Source organism: Limulus polyphemus, unplaced genomic scaffold, assembly GCF_000517525.1.
Source record: "Limulus polyphemus unplaced genomic scaffold, Limulus_polyphemus-2.1.2 Scaffold82, whole genome shotgun sequence".
Lineage (NCBI taxonomy): Eukaryota > Metazoa > Arthropoda > Merostomata > Xiphosura > Limulidae > Limulus > Limulus polyphemus.
Genome location: NW_013665692.1, coordinates 782,989 through 807,204, shown reverse-complemented (window position 1 = coordinate 807,204; position 24,216 = coordinate 782,989). Strand labels below are relative to the sequence as shown.

Here is a 24,216-nt window from a genome sequence, read left to right as displayed (position 1 = left end):
TGAAATTCTAAAAAAAAGTAGAGGTACTCAGCTGGTCGAAGTGGACCTGTTTTTGAAAAATAAAAAAAATCTATGTGGAAACATAAAAGACGACAATTTGAGTGTCAATGAATAAATGTTTTCTGACGGAACAATAGAACGCACACGCATCCAAAAAAAAGCAGCTCAAGTAAGTCCTGGTACTAGTACCGCTTTAAAAAATAAGTTCCGCTACTCATTACCAGTGAGTACTGGCAGGTTTTCACCCCTGATTCTACAGTTACCATTGTGAGTACATTTAATGAAAGTAACTGATAATTTGCTTTTATTGAATAAATTTACGTCAAACATTGCAAGTATGCATTATATAGAAAGGTGTTAAAAAATAAATGTTTGTAACTGCCTGTAAAACATTGTAATTTATTTATCTTTACTATAAATACTCAAAATGAAAAATAAGTGAATAGATTAATGTTTAATGAGGAACCTACTAACTAATTAAAAATACAGTAATTAAAAATACAATACTGTAAAAATACAGTACGATCAGCTTTTACAGTTGGGAAATCACTAAAAGTAGTATGAGTCATAAGATAACAGTTACATTTAATAAAGCAGTTTGAACTTTAGCAAACATTACAGACTCGTGATTGTGAGTACAAGGTTTGTAGATGGGATTAAATTAGAGTTTTTACCAAAATGAATTGGATGAAATATCAATATGGAAAATGGAAATTTTCTGGATGTTAATTTAGCGTTAGCTTTTATAATTTTATTAGCAGGGCTTCAGCTGTTTTTCTTTTGATGATGTCTGGTTCTCTTCGGATAATTTCGAAATTGTTTCAGTGATAATATTTTTGATTCCTTTGATGAAATGTTCAAAAACGTGTAAGGGTTCTTTAAGTTGATTTTAGGTCTGATGTTTCTCTTTCTCCTAATATAAAATTATTTGCAAGAGTTGAATTTGATTTTGTAGATAATTTCAATGTTTTTTTTTCAGTGGAGTAGTTGTTAGTAATAAGAAGCTTGATCTGAATTTCTGGGTTTTAAATGATTAAAGTACTTATACCGATGTTGTGTTTCTTCGTAATACGGTTTGGTATTCGCTGATGTGTTAGACGTAATAAAGTGATGTGGTGACAAAGTTCGAGTGGTTTTAATTTTTATTAAGATTTGTATGTTTTGTTTGCTTGAAGTATTTGTTTTTTAACAACGTCAAGTACCCTTTTAACAGCTTTTTCGTGATAGTTGTATTTTAATGAATATTTCAAAAAGTATTTGCAGTTCATCGTCTAAATTATTTGCAGAGTATATAATAAATGCTATTTCCATGATACGCTTTCAAAGTTCCTAGTTGCTGTTGTATGTAGTGTGCAGATTTTCAATTAAGGAATATTTCTGAGTTTGTTGCCTTTATATGGGTTTTAGTCTCAAATTCTGATCGTTTGCTTATAATGTTGACGTTTAAAATGTTTAGGGAGAACTTTCAACTTAAAAATGAATGATGGGCTTTATGTCATTGATGTGGTTTGAGAAGCTTTCTTTCACTTCGTCAGGGTTGAAGCCGCAGGAAATTTCGTTGATATATTTCAACCAGCATAAGGGTTTGGACATGGCTTAGTTTAATGCCTGTTTTTCCAGTTGAATTAAAAAGGTGTTTGCTAATAATATTAATAGTTTTCCACCCATACAGACGCTGTCGCTTTGATAATAAGCAGTCATTGAATTCGAAACAGAACTTCGTGGCAAGGTGAGAATGCTTGATGAAGATGTCTAAGTTTTACGTTCCAAGTATTTGATAATTAATTAAATGAAAAGTTTGTAGACTTCTTTTCTTGGAATATGGGTATATATATATTTTGTACATCATAGTTTATCATTTTATGTCTTGGATCCAAGTTTGTTACGGAGTGAACAAAATGTGGAGTATTTTAATGGTGTTATCTATCCGTAGAGTTGAGGACATCTACCACTGTAACCATTTTCTGAGTTCAAGGGTTGGGTAGCCTTTTTCTTCAAGTGCTTTTAGAAGTTTGTTCATTTGTTTTTTGTATAGACAGTTGGAGTTTTCATTCATTTTTAAGTATATTTCATTCATCAGTAAGATATACTGATATTTTGGTGATTCGGTGTAGGTTATTACGTAGCTAATTTGATAGGTTTTTGGACAAGTTTTATTTTATTTTGCGTTGAGAGTTAAAGTTTTTGTTTTTATTTGGTAGATAATTCTTCAAGAAATTCTTTGGTGGATTCTGTGAAATACACCTCTAGTAGGTTGTAAAACCTCGAAAGGACGGTTACTGTTCTGTTTGGCGTAGGAATTTGTTTGTTAATACAACTCAGTTTGTTGATAATTGGAATTTTCTTGGTTCTTCAAAACATATTTGTATATATATATATATATATCAGCTGTATGTAGTTGAGATGGCGTTATGGCAAGTTGATGTTCGCTCAGAGGCGTGTCTGATAGGTTGATGACCTTAGGGTTGGCAAAGTTAGAAGAAGAGCTTACCGTTTTATTGTTTGTTGTTTCAAATTTTCTAATTTTTTAGTTAATTTTTGTATAAGTTTCAAGTTCTGTTTGCAAACGTAGTTATTAATAATGGACAATAACGACAGAAATCGTTTGTTGAAATAATTCATATTAGATCAGCTCATTGTATGATTTCACGTTGTTTAAGTTGGTTGTTGTCTTAATATTTTTTTATTGGTGTTGCAGTTAAATGACTTGTTTTGAGTAATGTCAAGTATTTGTTGAAATTCAAGTTTAAACCTGTTGTCTTAATTATTAGTAGAAGCTTTCAGTTTTAGGAATGTTATCGTGAGACACTAGCAAAAACCTAATTATATTATGAAAACGACTCATGAAGAAACGCCAAAAGTCAGAAATTAAAGGCAAGAATAATGCTTGGAGACGGCTTGAATGGGAAATAAAGAAAAACTTTAATATAAGATTAACATAACAGCAAATGTACAACGTTTCGACAAGGTTTTGTCACTGAAACGTTGTACATTTGCTGTTATGTTAAGCTTATATTAAAGTTTTTCTTCATTACCCATTCTAGTATTTTTACTATCAAAGTGGGTTCCTCGTCATCGAATTTAAAGGCAAGAATGTTATTAACAATACCCTACTGAAAATATAAACAATGAAGTCATTTACCAAATCAAATTGAACTCTTCTAAGCACTTTGATATCGGAGAAACCGGAATAGAAATTAAAATCAGACTTAAAAACATCTAAAAAACCCACGTATTTGAACATCACAAAGAAAGAAACTAAACATATTATCTCTGAAAATGATGTCTAAATCATCAAAAGAGAAGATTAATTGAAGAAAGACAGCTAAATCACCATTAATAAGGTTGACAACGCCAACGCTGAATAAATATCCAGGAGTCCCTTATCTATAACAATATTTTAACCAAATCGTTTTATCAAAAAAGCGGTCCTCCGGTTTACGGACTTACAACGTAAAAATCCGGAGCGCGATTCCCGTGGCGGACACAGCAAATAACCATACTTGACTTTGCTCTAAAACAGCAAACCAACGCATTAAAAAAACTAATTTATCACCACCTACAAATCTTGTTCTCACCACCACGAGTTTGTAATGTTCTCTGAAATTCAAACTGTTTTATGAACTGTAAGTGTTACCTTTTCATGACCCGATACTACTTGTTGCAATAATTAAAATCAGAATTTCTGAGGGCAAAAGTTGCTGTTATTGTATTTTTTAGAGTGAACATATTGTTTCTACGCAATAAAAAACACCCTAGATTGTGTTATCTACTGGGAAAATGTTTCTTATTAACATTTTTTTTATTAACTGCTCCACGAAAATTGCTTGTAAATCGTTTTATTATAAAAAAGGATAAATCTAGAAGTTTCGAACAGCTTTTGTAGAATTTGATCGTTTTGTATACTAAATAAACAAGTACTACATCTTTGGGAAGATCATTTCTGCTTGATTAATGAATAGAATATACCTCAATGGTTTTCACTGTGTCAAAATGCAAACAGTTTAATTAATCTTGTACTGCAGTAAGTCAAATCTTAAAAACATAGAATGAGACAGCTGCAAACATATTACACTAAATATGGTTTCAGATTCAGACAGTTAGCTAACCTGCCTTTGGCAGAGTATGATGTATTAGACGTTCACAGCAGTGTAATATATTCGAGGAAATGTTTATACATTAATATCTAACGAGCATTCCTCCTCGGTGATTTTTAAAATAAAAAGTTTTATATTTTATATTTTCTTCAGTCTTTGCTATCGACTTACACACACATTTTGTGTGAGTGAGCGCACATCATGCAGAATTTAGTAGAACCAATACGTTATATAAAAGGTCTCATACACATGTTTTCTCTCGTCGTGTTTTATATTTTCAGCGATTCGCATGTATGTTTGAAGCTAATTTTTTTATCTTCGTCGCTTGGCGTACGAAGACTCTAAAAACAGACTTGGCATCTTCAGGATCAGAATTGAGAGTTGGTCCAATATTAACTCTTATATATCTAAGTCTAGACATTCTCTATTTTATGTTTGTTGTATATAGCTTGGCTAGTTTTGAATATTCCCACTAAGAGCCAGTGTTAGAGACTGTGATTGAGTCAGTCTCCAAAAAAGCGATAACATTATCTGAATGAGGTGCTTAAATACAGTACCAGGATAGAGGGTGCATTGACGTAGTGGAGAGTGTCATCCACGGACGCAAAGTGGGGAGCGCGTTGTTTTTTTGCGGTATAGGGACTCGAGCCATGGACCCTTGGATCACGAATCCAGTACTTTAATCATTAGGCCATACCCAGCCTATTGTTGCAGATTCATGAAAAAAAAAGCACCATAAACCAAGTGAACTTTAAGTGGTAGAATTTGACTATGTTAGTATCGAACATTTGATGTGATTTTTAATACGATATTGCCCAGACGTTCAAAGATCTATAAGAGAAAATAAAATGCTTAAAGTACCTTTCCAAATAATGTGATTTCCGGGAAGTGCAACATTATCATCCGCCATTTTGGACATCAGGCCGTCCGTCGTTTTGTGACAGTGGTAGCGATAAAGCTGAGTTAATATGCTCTGAATCATGAAAAATATACCAAAATGGCTTATGAAAATAAGTTGGGAGAAATTTTATATGGATGTTTCTGTTATATTACTCCACAGTAGCCTATACGTCTATTCATGTCGGTGGCTTGTTTGATGACGCGAAGTCAAAATTTGATCAGCTCCCAGAATTTAAATATTGTGATATATACGAGTAAGTTGTCCATTCCACCAGTAGCGTAACCGGCCAAAGTATGAAATGATTTAAAACCTAGATGGCTATAGATTTTTCTTAACAGGATAGGGGTCAGACGTGAAAGTAAAATATATTGTGGCTGGAGGAGTCGTATCTTTGTAGTTGCTAAGGTTAGTTGTAGCTCATACTTTGTAGTTGCTAAGGTTAGTTGTAGCTCATACTTTGTAACTGCTGAGGTTAGTTGTAGCTCATACTTTATAACGGCTAAGGTTAGTTGTAGCTCCTACTTTGTTTATCTCCCATAGTCGTTACTATGAGCTTGTCTAACTGACCATAGCCTAATCTGACGACATTACTTATGTCATTTGAAATACACTCATTACGTTCGTGCCAGTAAAAAGGATATGGGGCCCTTCTCAAAGCTCAATAGTTTCAATAATTGATAAATATATTAGTATAATACTTATACACATATTTAATGACAAAGTTTGAATTTATACAAATATTATCTAACAAAATATGTATTGCAGACACGTGAATATTGTGAAAGGTTGTCAAATTCTTCTCATAACTACAACAAGCCGTCCCTCAGTGGTAGAGCGGTATATCTGCGGAGTTACGATACTAGAAACCGGGTTTCGATAACCGTGGTGGGCAAATAGCCCTTTGTGTAGCTTTGTGCTTGTCTGCAAACAATTGCAACAATCCACATTCATTTTTTTTTAAGTCAGCTAGGATTCTGTAAATAGATGTACCCGGTACTGAACCTTTTATATTTGGGCATATCGCAACAATGGAAAGGCATTGTCAAGTTGATGTTTTTTCACTTTCTAGAAAATACATGAGCTACCGTCTAATATGGCAGACATGAAGAAAAAAGAGCACGTGATGTTATGGCGTCTTTCTGGAAAGGTCTATTATCAAAAACATTTTAAAATTGCAATGTTTCTTGACCTGCTGAAAATAACTATTTAAAAGAACATTAGCTATAACCACAGACAGCGTTCTGAAAGTGTACAGGTATTTGGTCTTCTCGGGTGATCTAATCTACTGAAATTTGTTGCATACAACTCTTTCATTCTTTATTCACTCGTAAAGAAGGAAGTTCTATCTTATGAAACAAAAAACGTCGATTTTAAGTTTTCTTAATTTGCATTGCAGTCTCGTGTTGGCTTAACAGTAAGCTTCAGAAAATATAACGGTAAGGACACAACCAGCGCATAGTGTATCTTTGTGCTAAAACATTTTTATTTTATTTTGCTTTATATACTTTCTTTATACCATATATCATCCAAGTATCATGAATTAAGGTAAAAGAAAATTTCTTTATCATAGTTTTAAGTTTTCTTTAAATACGTATAAAACACAAAACCTTACAGAGGCATTTACATAGACTTAATCCAGAAATATATGGATACAATTTTAAAAATAACTTTATATTTCTTTCATAATCCAAAATATGTTTGAAATTTGTATGCTTCTGAATACTTACTGTAAGGATGTGGCGATCGGATATCAATCGTTGTCATGGTTAGTAGGCCTATACGATCACCTAAGTCTAATTATTAATTAGTAAGTACCGATACAGAAATAGTCATTCTCAGGACTTCCCTAAAGATCATAGAATACTAACAACCAAAACATAGGATGAAACTAGTTAATAATTAGTATATATTCATTTAAAAATTTAGTAATCAATAGTTAGATCGTATAGGTTACTAACCATGATAACGATGTGCGCTTTTTATTCTTCTCTTTCTGTTGTAGTTCAGAAAACTGTCACTAAAACAAAGTTCAGGAACGTTGTTTTAGTCATTCAGTTTCCTAATCAAACTAAGAAGAAAATAAAACAAACAGTAAATCAAAAGACTTCCAGCATTTAGTTTTTTATGAGGATGAGATAACATTTCTATCCCATGTTTAGAACGGTCAAAGTCGAATCGATTTCTCATCATACTAAACATGCAATATGAGGTACTACACAGTAGAACGTGCGAAGTCAACATGCACTATGAGATAATACATAGCAGAACGTGCGAAGTCAACATGCAATATGAGATAATACACAGCAGAACGTGCGAAGTCAATAAGAAACGTAGCCGAAAATTTGTTTGCGCATTTTATTGGCATATATATAAGGCGAAACATAGTAGGTTGAAAATCAAATCTAGGATAACTGAACGCCCAAAAGTTTTATTGTCAGCATTAAGATGAAGAAACGAAATCCTTCATTGAAACTAAATTAACAACAGATCTAGTCTTCAGCTATAGTTTGCGTTTCAGCTATCAGTATTTTTGATTTAAAAACAAAAAACACACATATGAAACTAATTTAATATAAGCTTTAGTTTTAATTATTGCTTGCAAAGTTTATCTTTCTTTTATTAACTCATAAGATACATCTCTACTCTGGCGATAAAGTTAATGGTGTAAGTTTGGAAATAGTAAAGTAAGGACGACTTGTAGTCTGAAGGAAGATTAAATTCCAATGTTTTACACTTTATTATTATTTTGTATCGCTTTATTTGATCCCATTACACTATTAAACACATAAAAATTCACGAAAAAGGGTTTATTCTTTTTTTTTTTTTTGAGTAGTAGAACTTCCGTATACTTAAGAAAACAAATCAATCGCAAATACTAATCAGTGAGCTATTTGTTGGCAGGTTTTATTACAGAGCATTTCGGTGCCGGGGAAATCATTATTTCTCTCCATTAAGTGTAGGGCTTTATCATATAGTGAGTGTAAGTAATTTCCCAAAAAATTTAAATGTAAGATTCTCAGTCTCTCTATGGAATCTACTTCTTTGAGAAAATCGAACAGTTAATTCTTTTTTTCAGTCTTTTTACAACTACTTAGTGCGACAAAGAATATCACCATTGAAAGTGAGATGTCTAGAGTTTTAAGGGTCTTGGTTCGTAGTTTTAAACCAATCTCTGACAGAAAATGTGAAAATACGGAAATTTATTTTCCATAATTCCAAGATTATTTCCTAAGATAAGCTATAAAGCGTCTCGAATTAAATAAATGAACGTTAATGCATCATTCGCTCTCCAATTTTACTCTTCGAAATCGGGTTGTTATGACAAATGGAACAATAACAAGACCAACAACAAATATCTTTTACACGAAGACTGGCGGTATGTTACAGTAAAATATCTGTTCAATTTGTTGTCCCAATGTTTTTCTTCGATGTTCTTATAATGAAAAAAAAACTCTCTTGAGATCTTATCTTAGAAAACCAAATATTTATTGTTATTGTTTCAATCATAAATCCAAAAGAACACAGCTTGCTTTCCTCATATGATTGTATAAAGATATTATTCCCTTTTTTAAATCACACGATAAGCTATAAGAAGAAGTACTAAAGAGAAAATTAAAACCAAAATATTTAGTCAAAACTTATTTGGAAGAACATTTTACATGAAAAAATTAAAGTGAAAATTGAGAAAGAGCATAACATATTCTGACCAATATGAACCCAAATATATAATAAATTTATTAAAGCTTAATAGCTTTTGAGCCAAGATGCCCATGTTAAAAATCATATCCACAGAAATAATTTATGCTTTTATACTAATATTACATTGATGATTTCATAGTGAGCACATCATGTTACTCACTTCTACGGTGCATTTACTAACTGAAACAAGAGGGAATCCTCAATAGCCGCGGTACTTGAAATTCTTTTAGGCAGAATTAGAGTAAATTAATCTCTGAGACCCTTTTTTTCCTTTTTATTAGCTATATTTATGTGCGTCAGCAATACCAAGCTTGGGGCGCGCGTATACCCGATTTGATTTTAGTACTCATCATGATCCCTACCAGCCTACCCTCAAATAGAAATTCTTTTAGGCAGGATTAGAGTAAATTACCCTATGAGACCTTGGGCGTGGTCAAATACAACAATCGAAAGGGTTTGACATCCAAAACTGTAATTAGATCTCAAATCGGTCAAGAGATGGCGGAGATATGAGGTAAACGTTTGTACATGAAAAATCCAGAGCCATTCTATGAGCTGCTATGCCGCCGCTAAAGACACTCATAGGAATTAGAATGCAACCCCTGTACCTATAATGATTTCGACGTTTGCAGCAACCAACCAAAAATATCCACCAAAACATTTTTCATCCTCAAAAATGTGGATGTAGGTAAGTAATAAAATACTCTTCCTATCTCCGTTTGTGACCATGACCTCTGATCTAGTTTCACCCAAAGTAAAAATAACTGATCCTTGTCAAACTTTTATCCTTTGTACTAAATATTATCACAACCAAATGAAAATGTTTGGCGTTATACTTTTCACCCCCACACAAACAGGTAAGAAAAAAGGAGTAATAACAGAAATAAAGACTCATGGGAAATTTTAAAATAAAAACCTATTTAATATTTTATACAACATAAATATATGCTAATACACAGGCATCCCGTCTAAGATGCGAGTCATGGAGATTATTCAGTAATGCAGTGTCACAAAAGGCAGACTTATGACTGTAAGGATTTAAAAAAAAGCCTCTCTGAAGAGATGTATTTATTGAACGAGATTGTTAAACGATGTAGAGCCAAAAAAAACATAACATTTCAAAGAAAGGTGCCTTCAGTGTTCCGCATGGAAGCGGGAGAACTCTCACAGCAGAGCTTAAGAGATCACACCCCAACCCATTTCGGAGAAAAGTCTTCATTAGCAAAGTGAAGCCTACGATTACGAAAGAGAACTCTATAATCCAAAACAAGCCATTTGGGTGAAATTAAGCATATTTTCTTGTGCCGTTAACAATATAATAAGTTAACCAAGCTAACGAAGGCTCGCAAGCTTCAAACCACACCTGGAAAACAATGACTGTTTCCATTAAAAAGATGGCAAGAGAAACTAGAATCATAGATTGTTTGTTTGTTAAATTTCGCGCCAAACTACTCGAAGGCTATATGCTCTAGTCGTCCCTAGTTTAGAAGTGAAAGAGTAGATGGAATGTAGCTAGTCGACAACATTCACTGTCAACTCTTGGGCTGCACTTTACTAACGAAAAATTAAATGGACCATCACATTACAGCACTCCCACAGGCGGAAAAGGTAGACATGTTTAGTGACGGTACTCGTATCCTCAACCCGCAGGTTGCGAGTCGAACGCCCTAACCACCAGACTATTCCAGGCCTAGAATCATACCAATTTATTTTGATCTAAAAACTACCTAATACACTACCATTGCACTTTTTTTAATTGCTTAAACAAGTCTTGGAAACCAACGCCTACATACGGTCGAGTCTCTTTTGAAAGTTTGTCAAGATGCGTACGTAATATTTCCTTCGTCATACATCCTTTGCAGAAGCATGATACAATAGAAATTGCAATTTACAATGACAATGCTTAATCATACCCATCAATCTAAGTACTATCAAAAATGGAAGAATTGGTTCCAAAAGCAATACTGCGCCTGGAATATCGTTTTTATACAATATTAATAACCTCATTGTTTATGTATAAATTCATCGAATCAACCCCTAGTCTTTCATTGCGAAAATTCTAAGTATCTCAAAATAAAATACTTATTCTCTATAAATATGTTTAAAGTTGGCTGATCAGTTTTCTCTACATTCTTTCAATTATTAGCTCTAAATCAATTGATTTCTTTCTTCCAAAGATAGCCAAAGTACTTTTAAGTTCATTATTTTAAGTTCTGAATAAGGCTGATTGAAAACCAAATGGGTTAATTTTTCAGAAGCTTACCCATTCCTGTTAGACGAAGAAATCCGGTTGGTCCTCTGCCCACCTCATTAACTGCAGCACATGTGTAATTCCCACGAGTGTCCAGACTGAGTGGACCTGTTGTATAATTTTGTAGGAGGTTATGGAGAAGGATGCCATTATGTTCCCAGCGAAATTGTGTAGCCAGTGGACTACCTAAATCTTCCACTAAGCACTCGAAGGTTACTGGATGCCCCTTAACAGCTGGATAATTTAACTGTACAATTGTTGCAGGACCTGGAAGATCTGTTAGTAAAATAATTGTTGTTTCATGATTTTATGTTACAGCACAAAAATAGGAATGTGACAAATATTTAATTATGAAATAATCTGTGGAACACATTTCATTTCTACTGAAAAAGTATGTCAATATTTCGTATTTGTCATGTGTCAGAATTTGAAATAAAGACTGACTGGTGTTCAAAGAAAACATCCATTTATTAAAGATCAGTTTCGAATTAATATATGGTATGTACAATATGAGTTAAATATGCATGTATAATTAGACGTTTGCAATCTATTGAGCTACGATTTACATTTAAGTCACCCTACCGTAGTATTACTTCATATATTAAGAATTCTTCAATTTCTTTGCCTGTATACACAAACTTGAGCGACTGCCACACCTTCTGCAATTCTTTTATTAACGTGAGCTATATCCACAGGATCCTGTATAAAACAGACACGTTTTTCCACAAATTTATTCTAAAAAATGAACATAGTCTGATTCTCGTCCTCTTTTGTTGAGATCGAATACACTATTACTTAGCAAAGAAAGGACGTTCGGTCTTCAAAAGATTAACCAACGTCGCTCTTTGTATTGATACTGCATAAATTGATACTTACGTGTTTGTCTTAAGCGAAAGATACCTAACGGTTGGTTCATCAGTGTAAGTATATATGAGATATTCCACTAGTAACTTCTTCGCGGTTGTGTTTGTGTGTACTCATTTATGTTTCGAGAGCACACATATTTTAGACTAGTATCGAAATAAAAGCGTTTATCTTTCTAGAAGTGTGCAACATATGAAAATGCTTGACCCAACAGTTTGAAAAGCCCTATACATATTAGTATCAAATATTCAATACCTGTTTCCTAATCAACGTTGTAAGATAAACCATGCATCTGTAACTTGTGTTACTAACCCTTATAAATGGTCTTTAGTGCTCACGTTGATTAATGATATTAGTCATGTTCATTGAAAATATGTAATAGGTAAAAATTATATTTTTCTTTACGCTTGGCACTGTTTAGTTCATTTAATGATATTTTGACCAGAGTAACAAATTATAATACAACAATAATAATACAATGCATGGCATCACAAATATTTTGTGAATATATATATATAACGAAATTTAAGATAGCATCCGTTACAAAACAAACGTCACCAAGAACAATAACACGCATATTATAATCACTGAATCATCTCATGTCACTCATTTGGAGAAATTAACTGTGTAATAAAGTTTAAAAACAATTCTACAGTTATTTACTGATAACATATCATTTTTTGATGGAGTGAAAGAACTTGGCTGCACTTACAGTTCACCAGCAACCGATGAGGATGTGAGCGATCGCCCCAACCAGCCACGTTTTCTGCTTCACACGAATAATTAGCAGTTGCTTCCCGCCTGATATTCTGAAACTCAATGTGATTCTCTCTGGTTTCATTGAAAAAAATGTCGTTCTTGTACCATCGCACCCGAAGAAGAGCCCGAGGGTTTCCTTCTACAGTTGAACACTTTACTAATACAGTGTTGGCATCGTTTTCGTTGACAGTAGCAGGGAAAATAGAAATATCTACTTCTGGTTGGTCTAGAACAGAAATGAAAAAGAATGTGATGACTCAAATAAAGTTGAACATTGTAGCACAATACGAAAATAAAATAAATCTGGATTTTATTGAACATCATATTCCTTGATTTCCTATTTCCCATTATGTTGAAGATGTTAAAACATCTTTATTCCGAATGTAAGGGATAGGCACAATTAACTCTTAATTTGCGTCCAGCTATAAGACAAATAAAAAATTAATTAACTTCATGTTCGTGTCTGTTTTTGTTTGATAACTTTAGCTTTAACGCAATATGGCATTTCATTAACAAATAGATATACTTAAATATAAATGCAATATAATAAACTTTGATGATTCAAAACTCATTCTAAGAAGTTATTGTATGGATTTATAAGAATGTGAAACTTAATAATGAATTATGTTTAATTAAACGTTACATAAAAAGGCAAGAACCACAACACCAATGTAGCCATATTATTCTTATGGCAAAGGTCCATAATTTTAACTGGTGCCATGGGACTTTCACACAAGTAATTTCACAAAACGTTTTTGTTTTAAATTTCCAATTGAATCAAATCAAGCAATTATATATATATATTTTCCAATCAATATTATCCGTGGCAAGTATTACTCTGGAACTTCAGCAGTTTTTAAATGGAACGCGTTATTGTATTAAATCATTCCAATCAAAACATGCGAGGTGAGGAGCCGTATCTCTAGCTGAAAGAAATCTTCTTGTTATATTTCCATTACCGAGGGTTTACCGATCAATGAAATGAAAATCTTTGTTCGCGTTAAAAACGTGCAACAGAGAACGTAGTCATCTACTGAAATGTAATTCACAACATTTCTATATCAAATAGATAGTCCTTACATTCCCTGTTGTTTAAACCTGCGTGTAACTCTTCTGCAGAAAATTCAATTTTCTAGTAATATTTACCTTATTTCTATTTGGAGGCTGTCAAAACAGTCCTACTATATACATTACTATTTATGTACAAGTAGACAACATATGATTATATGTTTTCCATTAGTTTGGTTTATCTCTTCGTTGAATTTATCGTGAACGAGAACAATGATCGGTAGGCTAACAAACGGAATACGCTGTACATCAAATCAAGAAAGCGATGCTTTAATTGACTCTAAATTAATTTCAGTGGAGATATTTTTACCCGGATTCGTATAAAAAAAATGGAAAAAGTTTCAAAAAGCGATATCAGTTCACTCGCTCAAGACTTATCAAAGATCACGCCAGTTGTTTTATTTCATTCCACCACTCTAATATGGCGTCGCCAGAACAACATTTCGAAACGGCTATTTTTATTTTCTGCTTTTCTAAGGTCACCGCTATAAGCCAATAACTGCACAAAACTCTATATGCTTTGATACGAAACCCTTCGTTTTTATTTGCAATAACCTGCAGGTACTATAAATTTTATAACAAAGTTTAGCCAAACGCATTGTCGTTGTTTATTCTGTAATCTATGCACTTAAATATAAGTCAGCCAAGTATTTGTTTGTAAAAAACATCTTAGTGCACAGAAAATTAAAATATCTATTTGTTTATATTTCGCAAAATAATAGTTTCGATTTTCTTTGAAGTCCAGTTATAGTAGCTCTCTACTCTGGATGCGCGATTTTCTCTGTTTGTTGTTAAGCACAATGCTACACAACGGTCTACCTGAGTCATAATGAATACAGGAACCTGGTTTTTAGCTTTATAAGCCTTCAAACTTCCCGCTGAGCCATTGGAGGGCATTTCTCTCTGCACAAAATAATTTACGACTATTTGAATAACATTGAAATAATTATAATTCTTTAAGGATGGATTTTAAATGTCTATAATATATTTTATACACCTTAACTATTTTGTGGATATATGTGTTAAGTCAATCCATATATTATGAAACTTCGATCAGATTAGCAAGCCTTGTACATATCTATATCAGTAAAAATTGGAGTGAATGTATGATACGTGAGATTAGCATACATTAAATGTTTCAACTGATGTGTGATTTGTTTGTTTTTTTCAAATTTTATTGCACATTTCAAATCGTTTATAAAAAAAGTTTTCACTTTGGCTACATAGATTTCATAAAATTTTAAGTGTAGTTCATGTAGCACGTGAAGGAAATGTGGGGGAAATGGGATGATAAAATTTTTCTTAGAATGAGATTAGATTTTTTACAGTTTTGTGTTTTGAACTTTATTCAGTTTCTGTTAGCATCTAACACCTTACAATGATGCATATCAATGAAGCGGTAATGATACACTGTCTGAGAAAATGCCCTATATAACAACGCACCGTGTTCGATAAAGATAAAACTCAAATAGATAATATTGAAATGTCAATCTGCTCTGTATACATTATGTTATACATTTTTTTTTCATGCCTTATTCTCCATTGACGTAAAGGCAAGTTTGAGACTTATAATTCTAAATCCCGAGGTTTGATCACCAGAGTAGACAAACGCAGATAGCCCGTTCTGCAACTTTGTGCAAAATGAAAACAAACAATCCTAAACATTAAGATATCTTCATACGAAATGTTATCAAGCAACCCGAATTAAAACGCAAGTCAAAGAAAATATTGTGAAAAAGTACTGAGACTGTCCAAAAATGAAAATGTAAAGCTTCATCTTATGTTTTTTGACAAAGAAATTATCGGCTTTCCCCGTATCTATATACATATACTACTACTGACTGTTGTCTGTTGTATATCCATGTAACTACTTCGCCCTCTGTAGATAGATATTCACCACATTTGCTGTGGAGGCTCAATGGGTCCATGGGGAAATACATACAAATTTTCAGTTTTGCATTTTGTGGTTTTATGGGCGTTTTTGCGTTTTTACCATTACTTCGCCCCCTGTTGATGGATCTTCACCAAATTTTGCATGAAAATTTGTTGGGTCCATGCGGAGAAACCCGCAAATGTGTTTTTGTGTTTTTTTACAATTACATATAAGGGAAGCAACTTTTCATGTCCTGAGATAACTTTCATTAATCATGAATTTACATAACTTCCGTCAGGGAACGGGTACTCCAGCTAATGTTAAATATATATGTTTGCTGTTACAAATAAACAGTAGCGTATCGCTGTTATTTAATCATATCACGTTTAAGCGACAATATATATCTCCAAGCAATCTGAGTACTTGCGTCTTTCTATTACTTGAAATTATTCAGTTTAGCCCAAATAAGACACATATATTAAAACCTCACAGACAAAAAAAAAATCCTTATTTATTATCCTATATTTTTTCTTTCCTAATTATATGCGATAAAGACAAGAATGTGACATATCAATAATTAAATTTAACAAACCAGTACATTTTGATTCTGGTAAACAAGTTAGTGGTACTTGTCCTTTAACTTTTTGACCCTCAAGCTTTTATAGTTTTATAGCAGGCATAACGATATACCCTTTGTTTATCACAAAGTTATTCTCTTTGTGTTATTCAATTCATTATCCTTGATGTGTTAGTTACAATCTGTTAAATACTTTTTAAATATATGTTACTGTATGATGATTTACTTTGAGACACATTACTTAAAACTGTAGTATTATCACATAATACAAAAACTAAGCTTATTAATGGTAACAAATGGTAAGCACAGGATACGAGTTGGTTTCTTCTGATAAAATACATACACACAACAATAATTTCAACGTCCTTGCTTGGGATTCCACGGCCAATCTTATTGCTTAATCTGCATGAGTACATCCCCGAATCACTGCGTGTCACATTTCGGATAACAAGAATAGGGTGACTAAGATTCGTTATTTGAAATCTGTCTTCGTCTTCCGTCGACAGCTGCACGCCCTCCTTGAACCAAATTACATCGTACACTTCAGCCGGATTGGCATCAAAGGTGCAAAAAACAGTGGCGTCTTCAGATTCTCTAATAGTGATTCCCGACTGTGGTTGCATCTCTACAACTGGGGGGTCTTTTAAACGAGAAAAAGATTAAGATGGAGATAAATATTCAGACACTAAAGTAATTTACTTACTCGGGTAATGATCTTTCACAGTTAAAAATCAGATTATCGATTATTTAACTATATATATGAAAAATATCCCTACTCTTTTATTGTATTCGGCGAAAATGTTTAAAGAAACACTGAAAAATTAATATATATATACATATATTCATAATCTAAAATTCAATGACTTTATAATTACTTACCTCTTTATACAGGAAAATGTCAAACATATTTAATTTCTATAAAGAATAACTTACTCACACAAAACTTCTAAGCCAATGGACTTTAACAGAGGCGGATCTCCGTTTTTCTCCAATACTGGGTTGGATCCTTTGCAGTAAAATACCCCTTGATTGTCATACCGAGATACAAGTATTTCAAGATTACTAATTGTGTTAAAGCTTCCAGTACTACCAGGCTTAATTTCAGCGTGAGGCTGTGGCAGAATAGTCTCAGAACGATTATACCAGGTGGCGTTGGCTGCAGGCTTAGCGCCCACTATCGTACAACTAAGTATAACTTTATCCCCTTCTATCAGAGGCTCTGAGGGTCCTTCAACTTCCATGTAAGATGGCTTTACTAAAAATGGATTTAAAACATGGCTAATGAAACCATTCATATGCCATTATATATATATATATACATATATTTCAAAACGTTTCCTTATTGATATTTCACAGAATTTTATATATTAGTCGACACTTGAAATCTAACACTTCACTCCACGTGAGAGCAATATGTATTTAACAGATAATATTTCAACTCACTTCTCTCTGTCTTCATTTGTGTTATAAAACCTCTTTTATTTGTCAACTAAAATTCAAATAATTTCTGTTGTTGCTGAAATAGCATTCTACAGATTCAACCAAGGTCCACAACTTAAAAATTTCAAATAAAGATTATTTTCTTATAAGTTGGAAATACATTATAGTATTCCAAATATAACAATGCACAATTAAGTCAAATTGATAATAATGTTCAGAATTAAATAACCGTACCATCCGCAATTAATAACGAATAGCATTAATTATAACAATGCTCCAATTGGAAACCTAAATATTTATGCATCATTTTACTTTAATGAAGTTAATTGTTTGGTTTTACTTTTACCTTAGTGATTTAAAAGACTTTAACGTCATTATTCTTGGTCTGGTTGTTCAGAAAAATATCTTTTTGTTTAATTTTGGCAAATTTATTCTAGTTATTTTCTTTTGTTTGAATTAAATGTATTTAGTGAAGAGGCAAGTTAGTAAATAGCGTGTATCTGCCTTCATTTTCATAATGAAATATCCAACAATAATGAGCAACCGTAATTCACAGGCAACACTAATAATGGGACAAAATGTTACACCGAAGCAGGAACATTTATTACATTTTTTATTAAATAATTTAAATATTAATACCTACACGTGAATAAAACAACCTCAGAAATGTCAATAATGGCCCTAAAATCTGTATGAGTTAGAGTATTTAAGCCACAATAATGATAAAGTTATTCATCACAGTCATTAACTTTATCAAATAAATATTAGTGAACTATTATTAATTCAAAAATTTTAATGTATTATATTTTGATAGATTTTATTGCTACATGTATCATTTATGTACTATATATTATATATCTACATCAGATCAACGTCGTTAATTATAATAATTTAGTTTATTTTCCTCACCATGCAAATCTATGTCAATCCAACTAACTAACAAGTTTTCCATGGCTTTATTTTTAACTTGGCAGCTAAGTCTCGCTCCAAGGTCATTTCTTGAAAGCACAATTCGAACAGTTGAAGTAACATTAGCTGGTCTAAGCTTGTCATCTAGGACAGTGGGTTCTACTGGAAGAAAATTACCATTCTTCAACCACGATACTTCAGGTAACGGTTTTCCTCCGAAAGTTACACACTCAAAGGAAAAAGAGGCTCCTTCGTAAAAAGGTCCGATAATTGTAGATGTTTCTAATTCCTTTCCGTCCTTTTTTATGATAGGCTGACTTGGTTTAGCTAAGAAAAATCAAATTTAGGTCTCAGTGCGTTAGGGAAATATCAAGATATCAAGAGACGTTATCAAAATAGGAAGAAATGACGAAGAGTATCTGTATTTGATAAACCTTTAAGCCACTTTTTAAATTTCAGTTAATTATTCAATAAAATGAAAAATTATGTACGAGAAGTTGCTTTAGATGTTTCGAATATAAACCAACAGTTGTGTTCTGAAATGCCATTGGTTGTGAGAAAACTTGTATCAGAGACGATAAAAATACCAATCAAAAGAGGCTGCAGGTACGCAGAAATATACTTGAGAGGGATTCTCTTAGCACAAATGGCTTCTGGCATTAATATTTATTATTTGAAGCTTCTACTAATATTTGCATTGTCAACACTACACTTTTCGCGTAGCACAAATGGATTCTGGCAGAAATATTTATTATTTGAAGCTTCTATTATTTTGCAATGTCAACATTACACTTTTCGCGTAGCACAAATGGATTCTGGCAGAAATATTTATTATTTGAAGCTTCTTCTACTATTTTGTCAACACTACACTTTTCATTTTCATAAATAAAATCGATCATATATATATATATCACAATATGACATATGACCTTTTCTTCAGTCTTACCTCACGCATTTTCAGCCTTTCTTCACACAAGCAATATAAAACTATGTCATCAATCTTTTCAACAAATACATGAGAAATCAAATAATCCCTTTTTTAGACATAAATATACTTTATTATCTGAATGTGGATTAAATTTGAAATGGTTTGAATGGTTGTTAACTGCATTAAAATGATAATTTCCATTGATAAAATTTAAATGAATTACTTTTGTTTTGGATCCTGCTTGATCTGAAAATACTCATTATAAGATTTTCCAAACATAACTAAAATGAATATTGACATAAGTTTCTTTTTTTTATCTCATCAATATTTATGCTTTACTCGAACAGAATTTTTAGTATAATACGCCATATAATAATTTGTCTAAACCAATAAATATGTTGAACATAACAAAGCCGTGAAAATGTCTTCGTTTAAAATTCTATAAGTTGAATAATTTATCTGATGAAAAAACCCACGTTACAATTCGACATTTGTGACTGCGCGACAAACATGTGCAGGAGTCTGTTGACTTGTGTAATAAGTATTAAACCATTTATATTATAGTGAATATTGAGTGTTATGTTTCTACACTACTCTGATATGTAACCTTAGGAAAATATTTATACTGCAGGTTATTCCGTCATCTGGTGATTGCTGTCTTGTATAATATATTTTATCTTCAACGTACTCTGTGTTCCAGGCTATCTGTACGCAGCCTTGTTGTTTCTATCAAAATATTTTGTGATATATGGAATTTAAACATGATGTATATTGTGAAAGAAATGCCCTACTTCAAACACTGTTAATTCAGAATTAAGTGGAGCACTTGGTGACAATCCCAGGGGTTTCACTGAGAGACACTGGTCCCTATATTGAGACCAGCTGCCTCGCAGAAGATAGAAGAGCGTTCCTTTGCTGATGTTACTAGTGGTCTTCTGTCTGTGTACTGTCTTATTGATTCACCATATTTTGCTTTTCCTATCCCCACCGTATGATACTTTGTTTTCCAGCAAAGCAGTCACAGTATCATTCCCTTTGAGTGTCCATGAGGACCTTTCATCTTACTAGTGCACAAATGGTCGATATCCTACCAGAAAGAGTTTTGTTGGATTTGATAAAGGGGTTTCTCCTGCGAATTTATCAGCTTTCTCGTTGAACTTTAACACTGCATAGCCTGGCACCTTCATATAGATGATGGTTTTAGCATGCAGTTCATTTGCTTTCTGTAATACATCTGGGGATCACCCAGTCTGAATTTTACACGGTAACGCCTGCGAGTGAGTTGCAAATATTATGTTTATGGCACCGTCAATAAGCAGTTTATTGCTTTCAGCAATCCGGAGAAGAGCTTGCTTTATGGCTTCCGGTTCCATAGCTGTGCTGCTTATGAGAAGCGTGAATGCGCCACCAGCTTATGGAAAATGTTCTTGTCCCATGAGATGATGAATGCCCAATCAGCTGTCTCTTGTTATCTATGGTGTAGGAACCATCTTTAGCTATGATGATATGTTACTGCTTCACCCTCTACCCAATCTATGCATTTTATATCTTGGCCATTTTCCACAAATTCCAGTGGCACCAGATATCTATTACACATGGAGAAATCTGAAATCTTTTGGTGACAAGTTATCTGAGTGGTAGCTGCATAGATTCTGTCTACACATTACTATCTGCTACTTGATCAGTGTTTGTGGGGTCATTGTGGAACTAGAATGTCCCAGCAGAAAAGGACAGTCGCCCTTTAAACTGCAAGGCCTAGTGAATAATTTGAATTGTGAACATTGTTGGTGTTGTGCAATGTTCTGAGACTTGTTAAGTGTAATAGGGCTTCGATGGGGGGTGGCTTGAGTATATTCTGTGACCAATCTTAAACATGTGTTTTATATCTTTGTATTCTTATCTTGCTGAGTGGCACTCATATTAATCATTGGTCGCATATTATGTAGAATTTGTAGGTTGAAGAAGAAGTTGGAGGCTATCATAATTAAAATAGAGGCAATAGATAAAGAGAAGTGTAGACTATGTGAAATGACAGCAGGATTTCAGGAGGAGCTTAAGCTTTTACACGCAAGTGATACATCACCTAACAATTACTTTCAGGGAGTTGGAAAGAGTACTATTAAAATAAAAAATAGTATATATAATTATAATGAGCCTATTCGACTGAGCAACAGATTTCAGTCCTTGGCTTGTGCAGATGAGGAACTATTGGAGGGAAGGAAAACAAAAGGATCAGAGAAGGATGTGGATGATAAGGAGGTTATGGTTATAGGTGATTCTTTGACAATGCATGTGGATAGTATAGTCTATGGGGTAAATAGGGAGAAAAGAATCAGATTATGCTACCAAGGGGCATAGGTGGAGAACATAACTGACTGAGCAGGAGATATAATAAAGGAGGCTTGCAGAGATGCAGTTTTTGTAGTGCATGTATGGGCTAATGATGTAATGAAAAGTAGGTCAAAGGAGCTAATTAATACGTACAGGGGGTTGACAAAGGCATTTAAAGTAAAAACCCATAAGTTAATTTTGTCAGAGATACTGCCCAAAATTAACTGTGGGGACGAAGGTATAAGTAGAACATTAGAGCTAAATGTTAGGCTTAGTTAGTGTGTGCAGATTGGTTGGTTGGACTTGTGGGATCAGTTCAGTGAAAGAAGGGAGCTATTTGGAATGAATGGTTTACATTTAAATAGGATAGGGTTCATTTGTTTGCTAAGGCTATTAACTCAGCTGTAAGAGAAGTTTGAAACTAGGACTAGACAGTGGTGAGGGCCAGAAAAAACTAAATGCAAAATAATAAGAGGAAAAGAAAAGTTTAGCATAAGAAATGAGTATCAAAGGATAGACTTAATTGTTACTATTCTAATGCTAGAAGTATAAGAAATAAAATAGATGACTTTAGAGGTAGGAATGGAGGATACTGATATAATGGGAATAACTGAAACATGGTTAAATGTAAATGACTTTGATGACAGAAATTTCTTTGAAATACAGGGTTACAGGCTATTTAATAGGGATACGGTATTAAAGAGGGGGAGGTGTGGCTTTATATATAAGATGTTACATCCTGTTGAAGTTGAGAATATCAAAGAAAATAGCAAAGAGATTGAATCCATTTTGGTTTCTATTAGTGGATATAAAGGGAAAAGGCTTTCAGTGGGAATTTGTTACAGTCCACCAAATGATACTGAAGAAATTAGTGAGAAACTTTACCATGAGATTAAGATTTCAGCTGTTAATGAAGTCATTATTATAGATGATTTTAATTTCAGCCATACAGATTGGGAAATGCTAGAGTCAAACCATGAGGAAGAAAGGATTTTGGAAACTGTTCAGGGTGAGTTTCTTCACCAATTAGTCAAGGAACCTACTAGGAACAATGCTATTTCAGATTTATTGTTAACTTCAAGTATCAAAGCCCCCCTGTGACACAGCGGTATATCTGCAGACTTACAACGCTAAAAACCGGTTTTCGATACCCGTGGTGGGCAGAGCACTGATAGCCCATTGTGTAGCTTTGTGCTTATTTTCAAACAAACAAATATAGAAATGATCGAGAGGGTGGAAATTGGAGAACAACTGGGTGCAAGTGACCATTTCTCTTTTAGGTTTGAGATTTTGCTGCATATGGAGACAAGGAATAATGATATTTAGTTACAAATTTAAAAAATGGAAATTTTGAAGGGATGCAACAAGAATTATCTGTTGTGAATTGGTCAGCTGAGTTATTTGGAGACACTGATCAGATGTGGAAAATGTTTAAAGATAAATTTTAGATATTCAAGGCAAACATATTCCTTATTTAAAGAAAAAGATAGGTGCAAGTAAAAACCAGGTTGGCTCACAGAGAGTTTAAGAGATGAAATGAAAAAAAATTGGCTGGTATGACAGGAGACTTAGAAGATCATAGAAGATCAATAAAGTTGGTGAAACAGGAAATTAGGACATCAAAAAGAATGTATGAGAAAAGGTTGACTGAAAATATAAAACTAACTGTAAGGATTTCTTTAAGTACATTAAGGGTAAACAAAATGTTAGGATGGGGTAGGACTCTCGAGGGATAATAAAGGAAGGCTAGTATCTGATAATTATGAGATGGCTGGGTTATTAGATTTTGCTTTTTTCTTCGGTTTTTACTAACGAAGATTAAAGCAGTATTCCACATCTTGAACAGTTGATAAATGGAAACGAAATCCAACAAGAAGACTCCATTAATTCTGAACTCGTTAAGAAACAATTGGGAAGTTTAAAAACGATAAGGCTCCTGGGCCAGATAATATTTCCCCAAGAGTTTTGAAGGAGGTTAAAGATTGGATATTAAGCTACTTACTACTATTTTTTGTCAGTCCTTGAATAATGGACAGGTACCAGAGGATTGGAAGTTAGCTAATGTAACTCCTCTTTTGAAGGGAGATGGTAAAAATTGTCCCAGTAATTATAGACCCATTAGTCGTAGATCAGTTCTGGGAAAAGTTTTGGAAAGTCTGTTAAAAGATACTTTGCAAAGTCATTTAACAATTTTCAGAATTTTATTGGATAGTCAACATGGTTTCACTAAGGGAAAATCTTGCTTTACAAATCTTTTGACATTCTTTGAAAACGTTAATGCTTATGTAGATGAGGGTAAGAGTGTAGATTTGGTGTATCTAGATCTTCAGAAAGTATTTGACAAGATTCCACATAAAATCCTTGTAAAAAATATCTCTATAGGTGTGGGGGATAAGTTAGCAAATTGGACAGAAGAGTGGTTAAATGGTAAAAAGCAGAAGGTTGTTACAAATGGAGTTCAGTCAATCTGGATTAATGTCATATGTGGGGTACCTCAGTGCTTGGCCTTAGGACCTTTG

At 33.3% G+C, this 24,216-nt stretch overlaps 1 protein-coding gene across 1 annotated transcript in view; it reads right to left on the bottom strand.

The window, feature by feature from the left end:
* Positions 1-24,216, bottom strand: part of LOC106467676 (hemicentin-1-like) — a 170,981-nt gene that overhangs the window by 23,612 nt on the left and 123,153 nt on the right. The window contains exons 3-7 of the mRNA XM_022396606.1: positions 18,439-18,765; positions 17,027-17,344; positions 16,433-16,729; positions 12,525-12,797; positions 10,961-11,224 (exon numbers count right to left, since the gene is read on the bottom strand). Coding sequence (XP_022252314.1) covers positions 10,961-11,224; positions 12,525-12,797; positions 16,433-16,729; positions 17,027-17,344; positions 18,439-18,765 — 1,479 coding nt within the window. The remainder of the gene's footprint in view (positions 1-10,960; positions 11,225-12,524; positions 12,798-16,432; positions 16,730-17,026; positions 17,345-18,438; positions 18,766-24,216) is intronic.